General features: G+C 44.2%; 2 protein-coding genes across 4 annotated transcripts in view; both read left to right on the top strand.

Annotated features, from left to right (window-relative positions):
* LOC311277499 (uncharacterized protein) overlaps positions 1 to 6,494 on the top strand; it is a 31,119-nt gene extending 24,625 nt beyond the window's left edge. Inside the window, exons 10-11 of one of the 2 annotated variants that reach the window (XM_084387830.1) lie at positions 5,697 to 5,951; positions 6,040 to 6,494. In XM_084387830.1, the coding sequence (XP_084243956.1) occupies positions 5,697 to 5,951; positions 6,040 to 6,057 (273 nt within the window). In that variant the 3' untranslated portion in view covers positions 6,058 to 6,494. The remainder of the gene's footprint in view (positions 1 to 5,696; positions 5,952 to 6,039) is intronic. The other variant, XM_084387831.1, reaches the window with a different exon arrangement.
* Positions 6,495 to 7,118: 624 nt separating this feature from the next.
* fnip1 (folliculin interacting protein 1) overlaps positions 7,119 to 18,724 on the top strand; it is a 36,626-nt gene continuing 25,020 nt past the window's right edge. Inside the window, exons 1-2 of one of the 2 annotated variants that reach the window (XM_084386541.1) lie at positions 7,119 to 7,311; positions 16,897 to 17,026. In XM_084386541.1, the coding sequence (XP_084242667.1) occupies positions 7,223 to 7,311; positions 16,897 to 17,026 (219 nt within the window). In that variant the 5' untranslated portion in view covers positions 7,119 to 7,222. The remainder of the gene's footprint in view (positions 7,312 to 16,896; positions 17,027 to 18,724) is intronic. The other variant, XM_084386539.1, reaches the window with a different exon arrangement.

The following is an 18,724-nucleotide window of genomic DNA, read 5'->3' on the forward strand; positions in this document are numbered from 1 at the left end:
CAATGTGTGCATTTTAGATCCCACATAGTTTAGCTTGTTTCAGTAAATTATGCTCTGATCCTTTGTGTTTTAATCTTTCCGATCTTCCATATCTGAACAGCACGTCCTATTCAGCATTGTAACACACACACACACACACACACACACACACACACACACACACACACACACACACACACACACACACACACACACACACACACACACACACCGTCCTGCTCAACACAGGCCTGTTAACACAGGAAGTGAGCCTCATCCACTTCCTCATTAGTGCATCATCATGAGGGATTCAGCCATTAGATTTGAGACGTTGTGCTCTGGCTAGCAGAGTGTAATTGTCCTGAGCACTGTAAACCTGGAGCGGGGCATCAGGTCACGGCCCGAGAACAGCTTTAGATCGTGTGCTGAAACTGCATTAGAATATGAGGGATGTGATTTGTCAGATAAACAGCAGGTACAGACGTGGGCGAGTGTCGTTCTGCATCTCTGGAGCCTTTAATCACAAAAAAAACCTCATGTCTGTCTGTGTGTGTGTGTCTGTTATTCGCATATCTCTCAAACCGTTAGTCCGATGGATTTCAAACTTGACGGGTGTCTCGCTACGGGCAGGAGTAAGTGCAGTGCCAAGTTTGACGTTGTTTGGATTGGAAATGCAAAAGATATTGGTAAATATATCGGTAAAAGAAGCACTTGGAAGGTTTTGGTTTAAAAATAAACATTCTGACATAAACACTCTGTCAGCTACACTGTTTACTTCTGAATATTATATTTTATTCACGTTCATCATTTGTAGTAGCCTATTCACAAACTGTTTGTTCAAGCGTAGCGTATCGAGTTCACTGTGTAGCCTGCTCCCTGAATCGTCGCGCTTATTCATTTGTGGATGTTAACTGAATCTGTAAGTCAGCTACACTGTTTACTTCTGAATATTATATCTATCTATAAATTACAGGAACGTCTTTCTGTCTGTCTGTGTGTGTGTGTGTCTGTTATACGCATATCTCCCGTCGAATACGCCAAATTTTTTACGCCGTTTGTAAATTAAATGCGGTTTAAAACTCTGTATTTGACGGCTTTTGGCTGTAAACGCGATTAATCTATGGCGTAATTCTGACCCTCTTGGCAGACACACGCGCTCGGAAACACGCTGAGACACGCTCAGACATGCTCAGACACACACTCACACACACACACACACACACACACACACTCAGACACGCTCAGACACACAAACGCTCAGACACACACAAACTCAGACACACACTCGGACACGCTGAGAGACGCTCAGACACACACACACGCTCCGACACAAACGCTCAGACACACGCTCGGACACACACACGCTCAGACATGCTCAGACACACACACGCTCAGACACACACGCTCAGACACAAACGCTCAGACACATACGCTCAGACACACACACGCTCAGACACACACACACACACACACACGCTCAGACACACACGCTCAGACACAAACGCTCAGACACATACACGCTCAGACGCACACGCTCAAACACACACACGCTCAGACACACACACACTCAGATGCACACGCTCCGACACACACACACACGCTCAGACACAAACGCTCAGACACACACACGCTCAGACACAAGCGCTCAGACACACACACGCTCAGACACAAACGCTCAGACACACACACGCTCAGACACACACACGCTCAGACACACACGCAGACGCACACGCTCAGACACACACGCTCAGACACACACAAGCTCAGACACACACACGCTCAGACACAAACGCTCAGACACACACACGCTCAGACACACACACGCTCAGACACACACGCAGACGCACACGCTCAGACACACACGCTCAGACACACACAAGCTCAGACACACACACGCTCAGACACAAACGCTCAGACACACACGCGCTCAGACACACGCTCAGACACACACAAGCTCAGACACACACACGCTCAGACACACACGCAGACACACACGCTCAGACACACACGCTCAGACACACACAAGCTCAGACACACACACGCTCAGACACAAACGCTCAGACACACACGCGCTCAGACACACGCTCAGACACACACGCAGACGCACACGCTCAGACACACACAAGCTCAGACACACACACACGCTCAGACACAAACGCTCAGACACACGCTCAGACACACACACACGCAGACGCACACGCTCAGACACACACGCTCAGACACACACAAGCTCAGACACACACACGCTCAGACACACACGCGCTCAGACACACGCTCAGACACACACAAGCTCAGACACACACACGCTCAGACACAAACGCTCAGACACACACAAGCTCAGACACACGCTCAGACACAAACGCTCAGATGCACACACGCTCAGACACACACACGCTCAGACACACACGCGCTCAGACACACACACGCTCAGACACACACGCGCTCAGACACACGCTCAGACACACACAAGCTCAGACACACACACGCTCAGACACAAACGCTCAGACACACACAAGCTCAGACACACACACACGCTCAGACACAAACGCTCAGACACAAACGCTCAGACACACACGCGCTCAGACACACACACGCTCAGACACACACACGCTCAGACACACACGCGCTCAGACACACGCGCTCAGACACACGCTCAGACACACACGCGCTCAGACACACACGCGCTCAGACACACACAAGCTCAGACACACACACGCTCAGACACAAACGCTCAGACACACACACGATCAGACACAAACGCTCAGACACACGCTCAGACACAAACGCTCAGATGCACACACGCTCAGACACACACACGCTTAGACACACACACGCTCAGACACAAACGCTCAGATGCACACACGCTCAGACACAAACGCTCAGACACACACGCTCAGACACACACACGCTCAGACACAAACGCTCAGATGCACACACGCTCAGACACAAACGCTCAGACACACACGCGCTCAGACACACACACACGCTCAGACACAAACGCTCAGACACACACACGCTCAGACACAAACGCTCAGATGCACACACGCTCAGACACACACACGCTCAGACACACACACGCTCAGACACAAACGCTCAGATGCACACACGCTCAGACACACACACGCTCAGACACAAACGCTCAGATGCACACACACACACACACACACGCTCAGACACACACACACGCTCAGACACAAACGCTCAGACACACACACGCTCAGACACAAACGCTCAGATGCACACACGCTCAGACACACACACGCTCAGACACACACACGCTCAGACACACACACGCTCAGACACAAACGCTCAGATGCACACACGCTCAGACACACACACGCTCAGACACACACACGCTCAGACACACACATGCTCAGACACACACACGCTCAGACACACACACGCTCAGACACAAACGCTCAGATGCACACACGCTCAGACACAAACGCTCAGACACACACGCGCTCAGACACACGCTCAGACACAAACGCTCAGACACACACACGCTCAGACACACACACGCTCAGACACAAACGCTCAGATGCACACACGCTCAGACACAAACGCTCAGATGCACACACGCTCAGACACAAACGCTCAGACACACACGCGCTCAGACACACGCTCAGACACACAAACGCTCAGACACACACACGCTCAGACACACACACGCTCAGACACAAACGCTCAGATGCACACACGCTCAGACACAAACGCTCAGATGCACACACGCTCAGACACACGCTCAGACACACACACGCTCAGACACACACACGCTCAGACACACACACGCTCAGACACACACGCGCTCAGACACACGCTCAGACACAAACGCTCAGATGCACACACGCTCAGACACACGCTCAGACACACACACGCTCAGACACACACACGCTCAGACACACACACGCTCAGACACACACACGCTCAGACACACACGCGCTCAGACACACGCTCAGACACAAACGCTCAGACACACACGCGCTCAGACACACGCTCAGACACACACAAGCTCAGACACACACACGCTCAGACACAAACGCTCAGACACACACGCGCTCAGACACACGCTCAGACACACACACACTCAGACACACACAAGCTCAGACACACACACGCTGAATGCGGCTAAGGTTTACACTCAGGGTACATTACGGCATGTTTTGTATGTACGACGTTCTCAATATAATTCATAATCCCACGTTTATAATGAACAACGCGTTATGGTTATTGTGTTATTACAAACGGTGTACGCCCAGAACAGAGGGGCGGGGTCAGAGCCGGCTCTCCCTATAAGCGAACTAAGCGGCTGCTTAGGGCCCCGCCGCCACTAGGGGGCCCCCTAACTACAGATGGTACTCGCCGGTGTCGCCGCGGTTTAACAGTCAACCAACCGTGTAAAATCGTTGTCTTCCCGGGACTTGGACATTTGACCGCAAAAATGAAATCGGGTGCAGAAAAAGGAGAAAAGAAATCCCATTATAGTAGAGGCACTACTCTGACCAAATCCACATTTTAAGCAGTTTTTACTGTAGAATTATTTTTGTATGAACTACATGTAATGTGCAACAATGACTCTGTAAAATGTAAAAAGCGTTACCTAGAGTTTTTATTAGATTTATGTATATATTTTATAACTAAACATTTTATATACACATTTGGCTAATGATTGTTCGCTGAAGTAGTGTTTTTATAGTTGGAATATATAAAAAATAAATACCAACTCAAACTAGAATCTTTTGCAGAGTTTGTAATCTCTTTGATACATCAATATAGAAGAATATGTTTAAATCACTTTAGAAGGAAGCAAAGAAATTACTGGTCCAACTTCTCCCTCTTTTTAAAGTGTGGAAAAGGGAAAAGAAGTTCAAAGATGGAGACTCCAGCAACACCTGTAGTGTATGCAACAACTTTATTGAAGATTTTTTAATACTAAAGGTTTTAAGCCGCCTAGTGGACAACAACAGTTAGTGCTGTTTTAAAATGTACAAAGCATTCAGACAGTAATAAAGTAGATGTAGAAATCTGGTAAATCTGACTGTTTCAGTGAGTGTACTTTAATAAGCAGTAAAATAACACTGGGCAATCATGTTAAAGAGGTACAGATGAAATGTGTAAGGGTTAGATTGTATACAGTTGCTGGTTTACAGTGGCAATACTCCATTATTCACTGCAAGGCAGAGCCCCAGAGTTATCCTGCTTACGGCCCCCAGATTTACAGAGCTGGCCCTGGGCGGGGGGAACAAAGCTCATTATCATTTAAAGACACATGCACTTAAACAGCTGTTTTTGACCAGGTGAAATTAGTGTTTTCTTACAATACTAATGAGAATTTTTAATTGAAGTATATTACAAACTTTTCATTTAGACCCTAAAGAATCATATTAGCTTGTACAAAAATGGCATTATATGACCCCTTTAAAAGCAAATATCTCCCTTTGCTTTGAACTTTGAGCGTTGTAACTTTGCAGATGTTGATTATGCTCAGACAGCAACATTACACACTAACTACAGTTAGAGAAGTCAAATCATATTCAACCACCCCTTTAATGCGCTGAATACACGTGAAATACACGTTGTTGACGTGTTAAAATTCACATGTTTTTGGCCCTCTTGTCTTTCCATATGTGTCTGAGTGTGTGTGTGTGTGTGTGTGTGTACAGTGTCATAACTCAACATCCACAGTAAAATGAAAACATTTTCCTTTTTTTTCTCAGTGTTTTGCAGAGAAAAGAAAACTGCTGAAATGCAGAAAAGTGACGTTCAGTGACATCGTGAGCGTCCGGAACGTGTCGAGCCACAAGCGTGTTCAGATTGAGCTCCGGGATCAGCGGGAAAACCGGGATCAACCGGACGGAAGCGGATCCTCAGATAATCCCGTGAGATTCTTTGACTTTGCGGATGCGTGTGAGAGAGAAGCCTTTTTCCACAGACTGAAACAAACACACTCGTTCACGTTTCCAGCCAAACCGGTAACTTTTTCCCCGTATTCCCCATACAGACGCTTTGACATCGACAGGGGATTCATCTTCCTTTGGGAATGTGTTTCTGTTCCCATAGATCCTGTCCAGCATCTGAGAGGATCTGACCAGCAGAGGGCGACACTGCTATTATCATCTCAACATAATGCAGTGTTTTCGGGACGGACACTTATTCATCTGGGTGAAACAAACACAAGGGATAATTAATACACATCTCGTCCACTTATGGAACATGTGTACAGTGAAGTCAAGTTATGTAATATGAACTTAACTGATGATTTTAATGCAGAGTCTCGATAACGAGAAGCCAACAGTGGAATAGATGAGATTTTACATGGAATTTAATGGGAAGAGAACCTTGTAAATGAAATTATTTATACTAGATGTTGATGTATAAAAGATTAATATATATATACTAAAAGAGAAATAATAAAAAATAAAAAAAAACATTGTGCAACTGATCTTGATTTACCAAATTATTTTGTGCATAAAAAGGATGAAATGCTATATTTAATAACTATTATATGAACAATCATGTTTTGGTGAATCATAAATATGACATAGTATTTATGTAGACGTAATTATGAGATTAAAATGACCAAGTCATATTTTTGACCTTTTGTCATAATGTACCTTTTTTTTTTTTATTATTATGACAAACTACGTAATAATTATTTAAAAAGTCGATGTATGAGTGGAAAAGTCGAAATTAGCCATAATTATTACTTTTGACGTCCTAATTTCATTTTCATTTCATAAATATGACTTGGTGCGTCATTATTTCGACTCTTTGTGTATTCATTTTGATTAATGATTCGTGTGTGTGTGTGTGTGTGTGTGTGTGAGAGAGAGTGAGTGTGTGTGTGAGTATTCATTATGATTTATGGTGTGTGAGAAAGTGTGTGTCTGGTTGTGAGTGTGTGCGTGAGTATTAATTATGATTTATGATTTGTTTTTCTCGTGTGGCGGAAATAGGTTTCCATACAATAGAGATTAAATACTTCGCTTTTAAATGTAACCCCAAAACATCAACACAGCCAGTCTGACCACGTGGTCTAAAAACCAAAATATCAGCCAATCAGGAACGCGGAGGGGAGCGCCGCAGATAATCAGCCAATCGGCGCGCAGTGGCGTTGCCAAGCAGCTCGTGTGACTAACGGCAGTCATATGACTGTCCCACAAATGGAGTCCGTGTGCTGGAGTCGAGTGAGCCTCAGGAATTAAACACAAAAAGGAGTTTTCCTTCAAATCGTGGGTCCATAATGGCTCCCACGCTGTTTCACAAGCTCTTCAACAAGAGAAATGCGCTTTCACCGCCCGCGAAGAGCAGCAAAGAGGACTCGGTGTTCAGGTACGTGTCGAGCAGCTTCCGGAGAGCACACAATATCACACACACACTCGAGTGTGTTTTCATACATCTCTGTGGATATATCTGTCTGAGTTTGAGTCGTGTTGTTGGTGGTTTGGTAAGGTTTTCTCCATCTGTAGCCTCTACGTTTAGCCTTACGCTGATTGGTTCGGTTAACCCTTTGTTGGCGCACGCCACTTTTCTCTAAACGTAGACTAGCTTTTGTTTTTTGACTCAGTTATTGTGTTCTCTAATAAAACGTGATGTTGTTGACTCTCATAAAGGCCACATTTCACTGCGTTTAGTGAATGTATTTACCGTTGGTGGTGATATGTTTGCGTGCGTGCGTGCGCGAGACTGCACGTGACCGCGTAATCAAACAGGCTCGCGCTGTCAGTGCATTCACGCGTTCATCGACTCTGGGTTTAGTGGATGTGCAGCAGGTCTCAAGCATGCAGATGATATGCGGATGTTTGAAGTATTTAATTGCTGTGAGGAATCAATGCAAGCTTCTGCAGAATAGCCACTGAACTTTGCATTAACAATAAGCGTTGAAATCATTTCTGTTGCACACTGACTTTCCTCTTCATCTCATTAGGAGTGCTAGAAGCGTTTGGAAGTAAGTTTGGGATTTAGATAATCCTTAAGTAAAGCTCCAGTGGTTCTCAAGCTTAATTAACTCCAAGGACCGTCATTGTCAAAGACTATATTTGAAGATCCTCATTATATTTATATTACTTCTGCTACAGTGACAGAGCTACTTGTGGTGAATGCATTTTATTTATGGAAACTAGGAGTGGTAATATTCTGATCCACTGGTACAGGAGCTGAATGTTCTACATGGTTTGCACTGTTCATTACTGGTGAAATATATTTACTGGTCTAGTTCATAATGTTGCTTTTTTTGTAAAAGGATTTTACCTACAAATTTTCACTCTAAAATGTTTTAGCACTTAACAATTGTGTGTGTGTGTGTGTATTAGGGGTGTAACGGTACACAGAAGTCGCGGTTCGGTACAACATGAAGAAGCAACAAATCCTCAATTTATTTATTTTAATTTATTTTGAACTGACAGTAGTGCAAATCACAGTTCATTCCAACTATCGGCATTGAGTGTGTGTTGTACAGTGTGTGTGTTGTACAGTATGAGTGTGTGTTGTACAGTATGAGTGTGTGTTGTACAGTATGAGTGTGTGTTGTACAGTACTGTATTAATAAGCACTGATAGTAAACACAGAGCACTCTTGCAGAACTCATATGGTTTTGAAGGGCTGATGAAAAACAAAAGGCATCAGGTCTTAATCCGCTACACGACTGAAGAGCATCAGTTTTTGTACAAAGACAATTTTATACAAAGTCTGAAATCTTGTGTTGTGTAAAGTCTTGAGCAACACAATTACCACATTGTAAAAACACAAAACAATGAGTGAGCAAACATTTAGGCGAGATAAATGTGATAAAATATATAAATAAATAAAAGATAAAATAAAGTTTCCTTGCCCTTTCCTCATGTGGAAATCACACTTTTAAAATTCCCTCATGCAGTGTGTCCAGTTTATCAAAGATTAAAATGAATTCAATTAAATAAAGCGTGCAGTTGTTTATGCAACAGATTAAAATAAGAAATATGATCTTAACTTACTGTACATCTTGAGATGTGTTGGTATCGGCGGCATAGGCCATTAAAAGCCCAAACGGGGTCAACCACTGAAAGCATGTACACTACTAACTCTAGGGTGTAGGGTCAGTGTAGTGTAGGGTCAGTGTAGTGTAGGGTCAGTGTAGTGTAGGGTCAGTGTGTAGGGTCAGTGTAGTGTAGGGTGTCGGGTCAGTGTAGTGTAGGGTGTCGGGTCAGTGTAGTGTAGGGTCAGTGTAGTGTAGGGTCAGTGTAGTGTAGGTAGGGTCAGTGTAGTGTAGATAGGGTCAGTGTAGTGTAGGTAGGGTCAGTGTAGGGTCAGTGTAGTGTAGGTAGGGTCAGTGTAGGGTCAGTGTAGTGTAGATAGGGTCAGTGTGTAGGGTCAGTGTAGTGTAGGGTGTCGGGTCAGTGTAGTGTAGGGTGTCGGGTCAGTGTAGTGTAGGGTGTCGGGTCAGTGTAGTGTAGGGTGTCGGGTCAGTGTAGTGTAGGGTGTCGGGTCAGTGTAGTGTAGGGTGTCGGGTCAGTGTAGTGTAGGGTGTCGGGTCAGTGTAGTGTAGGGTCAGTGTAGTGTAGGGTCAGTGTAGTGTAGGTAGGGTCAGTGTAGTGTAGATAGGGTCAGTGTAGTGTAGGTAGGGTCAGTGTAGGGTCAGTGTAGTGTAGGTAGGGTCAGTGTAGGGTCAGTGTAGTGTAGATAGGGTCAGTGTAGTGTAGGTAGGGTCAGTGTAGGGTCAGTGTAGTGTAGGTAGGGTCAGTGTAGTGTAGATAGGGTCAGTGTAGTGTAGATAGGGTCAGTGTAGTGTAGGTAGGGTCAGTGTAGGGTCAGTGTAGTGTAGATAGGGTAGGTAGGGTCAGTGTAGGGTCAGTGTAGTGTAGGTAGGGTCAGTGTAGTGTAGGTAGGGTCAGTGTAGGGTCAGTGTAGTGTAGGTAGGGTCAGTGTAGTGTAGATAGGGTCAGTGTAGTGTAGATAGGGTCAGTGTAGTGTAGGTAGGGTCAGTGTAGGGTCAGTGTAGTGTAGATAGGGTCAGTGTAGTGTAGGTAGGGTCAGTGTAGGGTCAGTGTAGTGTAGGTAGGGTCAGTGTAGTGTAGTGTAGGGTCAGTGTAGTGTAGGTAGGGTCAGTGTAGGGTCAAAGACATCAAACACAGTTCAGTGCTGCAGTATTGGAGTGTGTGTTGTTACCTCATGACCTCTTGACCTCTTGACCTCATCCTGATCTGCTCCACTCGCTCCTCACGCATGGCAATGATCATGTGTTCTGATCCAGAGAGAGCTGTTGTCATGTATAGATATGAAACTGTAGGAAACTTCAGACCTATTAGTGTTTTAATTAGTACTTTTTTACTTCTTTTTTTTTTTATGTTTAAGGCGTGAGTGACCAAAAAAGTTTGAGAACAACTGGATTAAGTGTTCAATTAAGTTTCAAAATGTGACAAATTCTGTGACTTCACTGTTTTTTTAAATGGGTGCTGTCTTCAAGTGTGTGTTTCTGTGTCCTCATGACCGGAGAGAGTGTGTCAGATGAGATGATTGTGATCATGATGTCAGCATGTGTCATTCTCTCACTGCCAGATCATGTGAGTGTGGATTGTGGCGTGTCTGTAGTTATTCTAGGACAATACGGAGGAATGTACAAGAGATTTTACTAGAGCTGCGTGATTAATCGTTAAAATATGGCGATCTGGATTCAAACACACACGCGATTTTATTCCTGAATCACAGCGAACATTCAGATTTTCTGATCCAGAGAGCCGTTGTCATGCACAGGTATGAACCTGCTTTTCCAAACACACAGTATCTTTATTTCTGTTACTAATATTCCAACTATCACTGAAGCACTGGGATAAAAGTTTATAGTTCGGATAAAAACACTGTCTTTCATTGCGCTGTTTCTACGTCATTGCGCTGTTTCTACGTCATTGTGCTATTTCTACGTCATTGCGCTATTTCTACGTCATTGCGCTATTTCAACGTCATTACGCTATTTCTACATCATTACGCTATTTCTACGCCATTACGCTATTTCTACGTCATTGCGCTATTTCTACGTCATCGCGCTATTTCTACGTCATCGCGCTATTTCTACATCATTGCGCTATTTCTACATCATTAACCTATTTCTACGTCATTAACCTATTTCTACGTCATTACGCTATTTCTACGTCATTACGCTATTTCTACGTCATTGCACTATTTCTACATCATTAACCTATGTCTACGTCATTACGCTATTTCTACGTCATTACGCTATTTCTACGTCATTGCGCTATTTCTACGTCATTGCGCTATTTCTACGTCATTGCGCTATCTCTACATCATTGCGCTATTTCTACATCATTGCGCTATTTCTACATTGCGCTATTGCTACGTCATTACGCTATTGCTACGTCATTACGCTATTTCTGCGTCATTACGCTATTGCTACGTCATTACGCTATTTCTATGTCATTACGCTATTTCTACATCACGCTATTTCTATGTCATCACGCTATTTCTACGTCATTACGCTATTTCTACGTCATTACGCTATTTCTACATCATTACGCTATTTCTACATCATCACGCTATTTCTGTCATCACGCTATTTCTACGTCATTACGCTATTTCTACATCACGCTATTTCTACATCATCACGCTATTTCTACGTCATTACGCTATTTCTACATCACGCTATTTCTACGTCATTGCACATGCACAGTCCTTTCAGTATCGTTTTTTAATCCGATCAAGTGTTTACATGTTCTCTCGATCGGATTGGAAAAGGAATAAAACACCCCTTTAAATCCGATCGAAATATCATTGGGATCGAGCTCAGTCGGATCGATTAAGGTGTTTATATGAAGGCTTTCAGTGCGATTGAGCCGCCAATGCGATCACTAACGGGTCATTAGCATGTAAACGTCTCCAGTGCTGGAGTCTGAGTGAGTGTTGACCAGCTGCTCCTCCAGCTATTATTGTCCCGTCGGCTCTGGTGGAGCTGAGAGGAATGTGGCCTGGAAACATTCCCATGCATGCGTTCAGAAGCGGCTAGCGGACAGGAACTGCGTCACGGTCTGGATGGTTTCTTTACGTAACGACATGATCCTGTCTGACCTCCACACACACACACACACTCGCTGGAGAGGTCCAGCTCGCCTGGGTCTCGCCTCACACACTCATGATGTTCTGTGAGTTTAGCTCAGCGCTATTCTCATCAGCGCTGTGTGCGGAGGACTAGCGAGGATGGGGACGCGCGCGGGTCCGGCCGCACAGACGCACAGGTACTGACGCCGGCTCGGGGGTTGTTGTGTAACGCTCAGCAGATTAAGGACTCCTCCTGAAATAACAGTTAATCCACTGTAATGAGGACAGAGATCCTTATCTTTACAGGCTAATGTGGGGGAAATGGCCATCGTTATTACTGTAATGATGAATATTATTGGCAACACTTTAATTTACAGTGTCCTTGTTACATGTACTTACCATAGTACCCTAACCCTATAGTAAGTGCATGTAGTTGCTTAATTACACTGTGACACGGACATCTTAAGATAAAGTGTGACCATATTATTTATAGTAGTAGTACTAAACAATTGTTGCAATTGATAATTTATGCGCATGTCCAGCAGTGTTGTGCATTACGAGGTAATTAATTACTGTAATTTAAGTACTTTTCCCTTAAAAAGTATATTGTCAAGTCACCTTTATTTATATAGCACTTTACAGCACAGAGTGTTTCACAGCAGCTTTACAGAGATAACAGGAGAATAATGCAACAGAGTTTATATAAGAAAACAGCGTCACAGTCCAGCTTAAGTTCGTTCAGTGGTGGTTCATTTCTGTGATTAATTAAAGTTATTTAGTTCATTTATATATGCATGTATAGCCGCTCTGGAGAGAACAGTGATGTCGATATTGTAAGGGATACCTCTTAATTTTTCCTTAATGTAATTATTTCTTCTGATGTAATTGCATGTATAAGGTTTTTGGTCGTCGCATTAAAATTGGATAATATCTGGCCTCAACATGACATCATGACTTTGCGTAAACATACACGCCACTTTCAAGTCAAGTGACGTGTTATCTATAAGCATTTTGAGCTATCCGCGCGTATGTTCACGCCGAAACTAACCGTCATCTTCCGCGTGTATGTCTACGCCGTTACATGTCAGAGTGATTTCGCGTGTATGTGTACTCCGTTAAATGTCCGAGCGAAACGGAGCAAAATGTATATCTAACATCTGGGGATCGATATTTTTTTTTCCTAGGATGGTAGGGGAAGACTCATAAATGGTATTAACCCCAGTGACGGGTAGGTTTAGGGACGGAGCTGGGGTAGGTCATATTTATACAGTAATGTAACGTTAAGTCAACGGCGTTGATAAACACGCTGAAAAGCGATTATGTGTGTTGATAGCACGCCAAAAATGGAAATACGAATTGGCGTGTCATACATACGCCATTTCATGAGATCAGTCTGCTGGCCTATAGCTTTGAAGTGTTGGAAAAGTGTGAAAGTCCTTGAGAATTGCTTGAATTCTTCTCTCAAATGTTGCATGAACCCTGAAGTAATGCACATTTGAGTATTTCTGCCCATAATAATAATAATAATAATAATAATAATAATAATGCTGCAATAACATTTACACATTTTGTTCAGTATTTTTTTAAACTGTATTTATTACTAAAATGAGTCAACATGAAAAAATAATTTGAACTTGATAAAAATACTTCTTGATGATTGAAAGTTATATTGTAATGTTGTGCACAGTTAAAGCTGCTCTAAGCGATGTTGGGTGACGTCACTTCTTGTTGACGTTCAAAGTATTGTCAAACAAAATGGAGGCTAGCTCGACCCTCCCCTAGTACTATCCTGTCCCCTCCCCCTCCCCCCTCCCTCCTCCTCATCCCGGCCCCTCCCCCTCCCGTGCTTCCTGAAACAGTCATGAACCATTTAGAAAAACCAGACTGGATTTACCCTGTCCAGCAGAAACACCTGAGTGTGGGATCGGAAGCCCTTCTGCCGGCGGAGTTCTCGCCACCTTTTGAACGCAAATTCGGGACTTCGCACGCGCGTTCCTTCTACTTTTCCATATTCTTTGTTATTTGTTCATCGGAACGTCGTCTCTTTGGTCGTGTGTCGGTCATATCAAAATTCTCAAGAATATACATTTTTAACGTTAGTCGTTGTCGTTGTCTTGGACATCTCTCCTCAACACCCCCCACACCCCCCTTCATGTGCACACGCACTAACCCCCCACCCCCACCCCCACCCCCACCCCCACCCCCCACATCATTCTTGTCGGTGATTGGCTGGAACACAGTTTGTTATGTTTCGTGGTCCAGGCTGGGCCAGTTTGTTTGTGTTGCCGTTTGTGGAGCCTGTGGTGTAAACAGAGGCCGCGCTACAGTGTGTTCAGGGGACCGGCAGCGAGCGGATGGGGAGGAGATGTTTGCTGGATGTGACACAAAATGCTTCGACCTAAAAACGCGTAACATCGCTTCTTAGAGCACCTTTAATAATAAAAGTCAAAAGAATGATCTATAAACCTGTGTGTGAACCATGTTTTATGTGCAATGCAAGCGTAACGTGACTGTAGTGCAGCATAGTGTGAAATAACTTGAAAGTAAAGGATTTAAAGTGTGTGTTTGATCATGCATGTCCAGTGACAGCCGAGTATGTGTGTGTGTGTGTGTGTGTGTGTGTGTTAATGCTACAAATACACACTTCAGAGGATCTCACTGCTGGATTGGCCAACGTTTGCCAGGTTTGGGGAACTGATTACAGATTCAGAAACTTGTTTAAATGCATATTTGCTGAATGCTGACGGTGTTTGCTAGTGTATTAGTGTGTCTTGCTATTGCTAATAATAGAAATGCAAACACAGTCAGTAATACTTTCCCACATGTCGATTACTTCCTTTGTTTAACAACTATTGAACTAATGAAGATGGAGAATGGCAGCTCAAATCCTGGCATTTAAAATAACAAAATAATTGACACACAAAATAATTAAATAATTGCAATTTAATAAAAAAAAAAGCCACATACCAGCCGTGGTTAAATATATTGTCTGATCACTGATCTACTGCTCATCACTGTTGAGTGATTGCTTTAGCCTTAAAGTGTTATTCTGTGCTCATGATCGCTGTTATCGTCTGTGTGTGTGTGTGTGTGTGTGTGTGTGAGGAGCTGGTGATGTGATTAACACTGATGACAGAAGAGCATAGACATGAGTCTTCAGATCAGATGGAGGATTACGATCTGTGATTGAGCTTTCATAATTTGAGATTGTGAGTCATGTTGTCTTTGTGTTCAGCTGTTGTGTGAGAGAGAGAGAGAGAGAGACAGAGAGAGAGAGAGAGAGTGTGTGTGTGTGTGTGTGAGAGAGACGTGTAAGAGAGAGTGTGTGTGTGTGTGTGTGAGAGACGTGTAAGAGACGTGTAAGAGAGAGTGTGTGTGTGTGTGAGACGTGTAAGAGAGAGTGTGTGTGAGAGAGAGATAGGGAGATGTGTGTGTAGTGAAGTTATTCTTGGCTCATTTGAGGAATTTCAAAGACTCTCGCTGCTATTGAGTGTTTAAGCAAAAGCCCAGAGTGAGTGTGTGTGTGTGTGTGTGTGTCTTTAGGACGGTAGGTCACCCACAATGACGCTGTTGTTTGTCTGTCCTCCTGATGAAGTGGATGATGTGTGTGTATGAGTCCAGTCGTTGGGAATGTGACAGTAAACAGCCTCTCTTCACCTGCCCTGTAGACCACAGAAATAACCACACACACACACACACACACACACACACACACACACACACTCTCTCTCTCTCTCTCTCTCTCTCTCTCTCTCTCTCTCTCTCTCTCTCTCTCTCTCTCTCTCTCTCTCTCTCTCTCTCTCTCTCTCTCTCTCTCTCACAGAAAATCTGACACTAGTCCATATCACGGTGTAAGTGTGCAGCCCTATATTTGATTTATTCCAAAATGTGCATAATTCTATGACATTCTGCATTAGGCTATACTATAAATTCGTTTTTTTTTATAATTTTTTTTTACTACATTTCCAGGATTTGTCCATGTTTTCCGTGTCTCTTCCCAGTCTGTCAGTAACGCTCTGTTCCTGTCTCTATGAAGCCCCTCCTTCTGAAAAGCACACTGTGCTCTGATTGGTCGGCTGGATCAGTGTGTTGTGATTGGTCGAGCGCTTCGAGGGTGTTTGGGAAATGTCCCGCCCCTTTCCATAACCGCCAGTTTAACACACTACTAACTAACTCAACCAGGCCCCGCCCCTTTATTCTGCGTATTAATTATTATAATGAGGAATATTGAGACGTGTTCGTTCCCGGAAGAAACTCAAGACTACAGTGGAGGCGTTTCAGGAGTTCAGAAACACTGACTCTGATATATGCTCAAACAGCAACATCACACAGATGAACATGGGAAAAACCTTATATTTGATTGTAAAAACCCTGCAGATACTCTGCGGCCCACACAACCTCCCGTCTCTCTCTTGAACACTGAAGTGACTTAAACTGCAGTTCATCCACTGGCCACTAGAGACAGGCTCCAAAAGAGAGTCAATCCCATAAACCCCCATGTTAAAATGCCCAACTTTACAGCAGAAACAAACATGTTTACAGCCTTGTACTAAAAGTGGTTTTGGTCTATATAGCTAATGTTGCCCTTCATGACGACTGAGAGGGGGGGGAATGTTTTTATAACTCATCCGTTTAAATTATAGCCTTAAAGTTCTGCATAATTAAGGGCGTGGCCACTTAAATGTGACAGGTGGATTGCCGCTGATGTCACTACTAGCCGTTTGTCTGCTAATCCGCCTCTCGTTTATCTGGGAGTGACGCTGCCAAGATGGCGACGGCCGGAAACGCTCTTCAGAAACACTACGGCTGATGTCACGGACACTACGTCCATATTTTCATACAGTCTATGGTTCTCACTCGTGTGTGTGTGTGTGTGTGTGTGTGTGTCCTCAGCTGGTCCTCGCCGGAGCTGGAGCCCAGTCAGATCCGCCTGATCGTGTATCAGGACTGCGAGCGGCGCGGCAGGAACGTCCTCTTTGACTCCGACACCCGGAAGAGAAGCATGGAAGACGCTCCCGTCACGGTGAGTGTGTGTGTGTGTGTGTGTGGAACGGAACTGTTGTTGCACAAAACAAAGTTACACCAGCTTAAAGTGCCGTGCTCATCACACGTGTCCTAACCAGACGCGATGCGAGAAGATCCCAGCGACAAATAATGTCTGTCCACACTAGACGCGACTGCGAGATGCATCAAAATCAATCAAAACCCTCAGCTAATCAGAACAGTGCGTATGCGGAGTCAGCCAATCAGAACAGCGTGTGGGCGGAGTCAGCCAATTAGAACAGTGCGTATGCGGAGTCAGCCAATCAGAACAGTGCGTGGGTGGAGTCAGCCAATTAGAACAGTGTGTGGGTGGAGTCAGCCAATCAGAACAGTGCGTGGGTGGAGTCAGCCAATCAGAACAGTGTGTGGGTGGAGTCAGCCAATCAGAACAGTGCGTGGGTGGAGTCAGCCAATTTGAGTACTTGAGTAACTATGGCAGAAGCTTTATTTCTGAGCCAGTTTACGGCAACCGCTGTTCTAGAACATTATTGCTGATGCAGCCACACATATGCATCACATTTATTTCACTTTTCCTTGTTTATTCAAAAATATTCTCAAACTTGGAAACTATATCATGAATTATCTTATATATTCCGATTGTCAAATATGTGGAAGTGAATGTGTTGTCGTTTAAACACCTTCATAATGACCGTTAGTTGATAAACCGCGAAGAATCTGTCAGATTTACACCACGTGAATTCATCCATTCTTACACACATTAGAGTAAGAGACCAGTGAACAACACACTTCGTTTCATACACAACGTCCATCTGGTATGAACAAAACACAACGTCAAAGTCAAATTATAATTGAAAGGATTATTGTTGCATTATTAAAGCAGGATTTGAATTAAACAAACTATAAATGTCTTTTTTATATAATTATACTACTTCATTTAAATGCCTGAAACCTAAAATAAACATTATGTGGTGAAACCGGGATTATTCCTACAGAATCTGTCATGGTTGCATCCCGGTGTGTGTGTGTGTGTGTGTGTGTGTGTGTGTGTGCATTCCTTCACATCCACATGATGGGGGGCGTGTCTCTGCTCTCGCTCTCGGTCACGTCTGCAGGGTGTTTGTCATGAGCTGTCATGTGACCGCACACACACACACACACACACACACACACACACACACACACACACACACACACACACACACACACACACACACACACACACACACACACATACATGATCTGACCCAAAAATGAACTTTTTCCAAATCAGGTTCCAGCTGATGCTGGTGTGTAATGCAGCCAGATGAATAATGAACGGCCTGTCTGATATATGTGTGTGTGTGTGTGTGTGTGTGTGTGAGAGAGAGAGACAGAGAGAGTGTGTGTGAGAGAGAGAGAGAGAGAGAGAGAGAGTGTGTGTGAGTGAGAGAGAGAGAGAGAGAGAGAGTGTGTGTGTGAGAGCGTGTGTGTGTGTGTGTGTGTGTGTGTGTGTGTGTGAGAGAGAGTGTGTGTTGGGGAGAGGCTCTGCAGACGCTAAAGCTGCAGTCACATGACTCTTGAGAGAGAGAGAGACCGAGAGAGAGAAAGAGAGAGTAAGCAAACGGCCCAGCTCACGAGTTGTTAAGGAACATATGACCGTCTCACATGATCGAGTTCCTTTGTGCTCTTCAGGGCAGATGAGGCTCGGCATGAGGCGTTAGTGACACACACACACACA

Source organism: Rutilus rutilus (assembly GCF_951802725.1).
Source record: "Rutilus rutilus genome assembly, chromosome: 18".
In the NCBI taxonomy this organism is placed as follows: Eukaryota; Metazoa; Chordata; class Actinopteri; order Cypriniformes; family Leuciscidae; genus Rutilus; species Rutilus rutilus.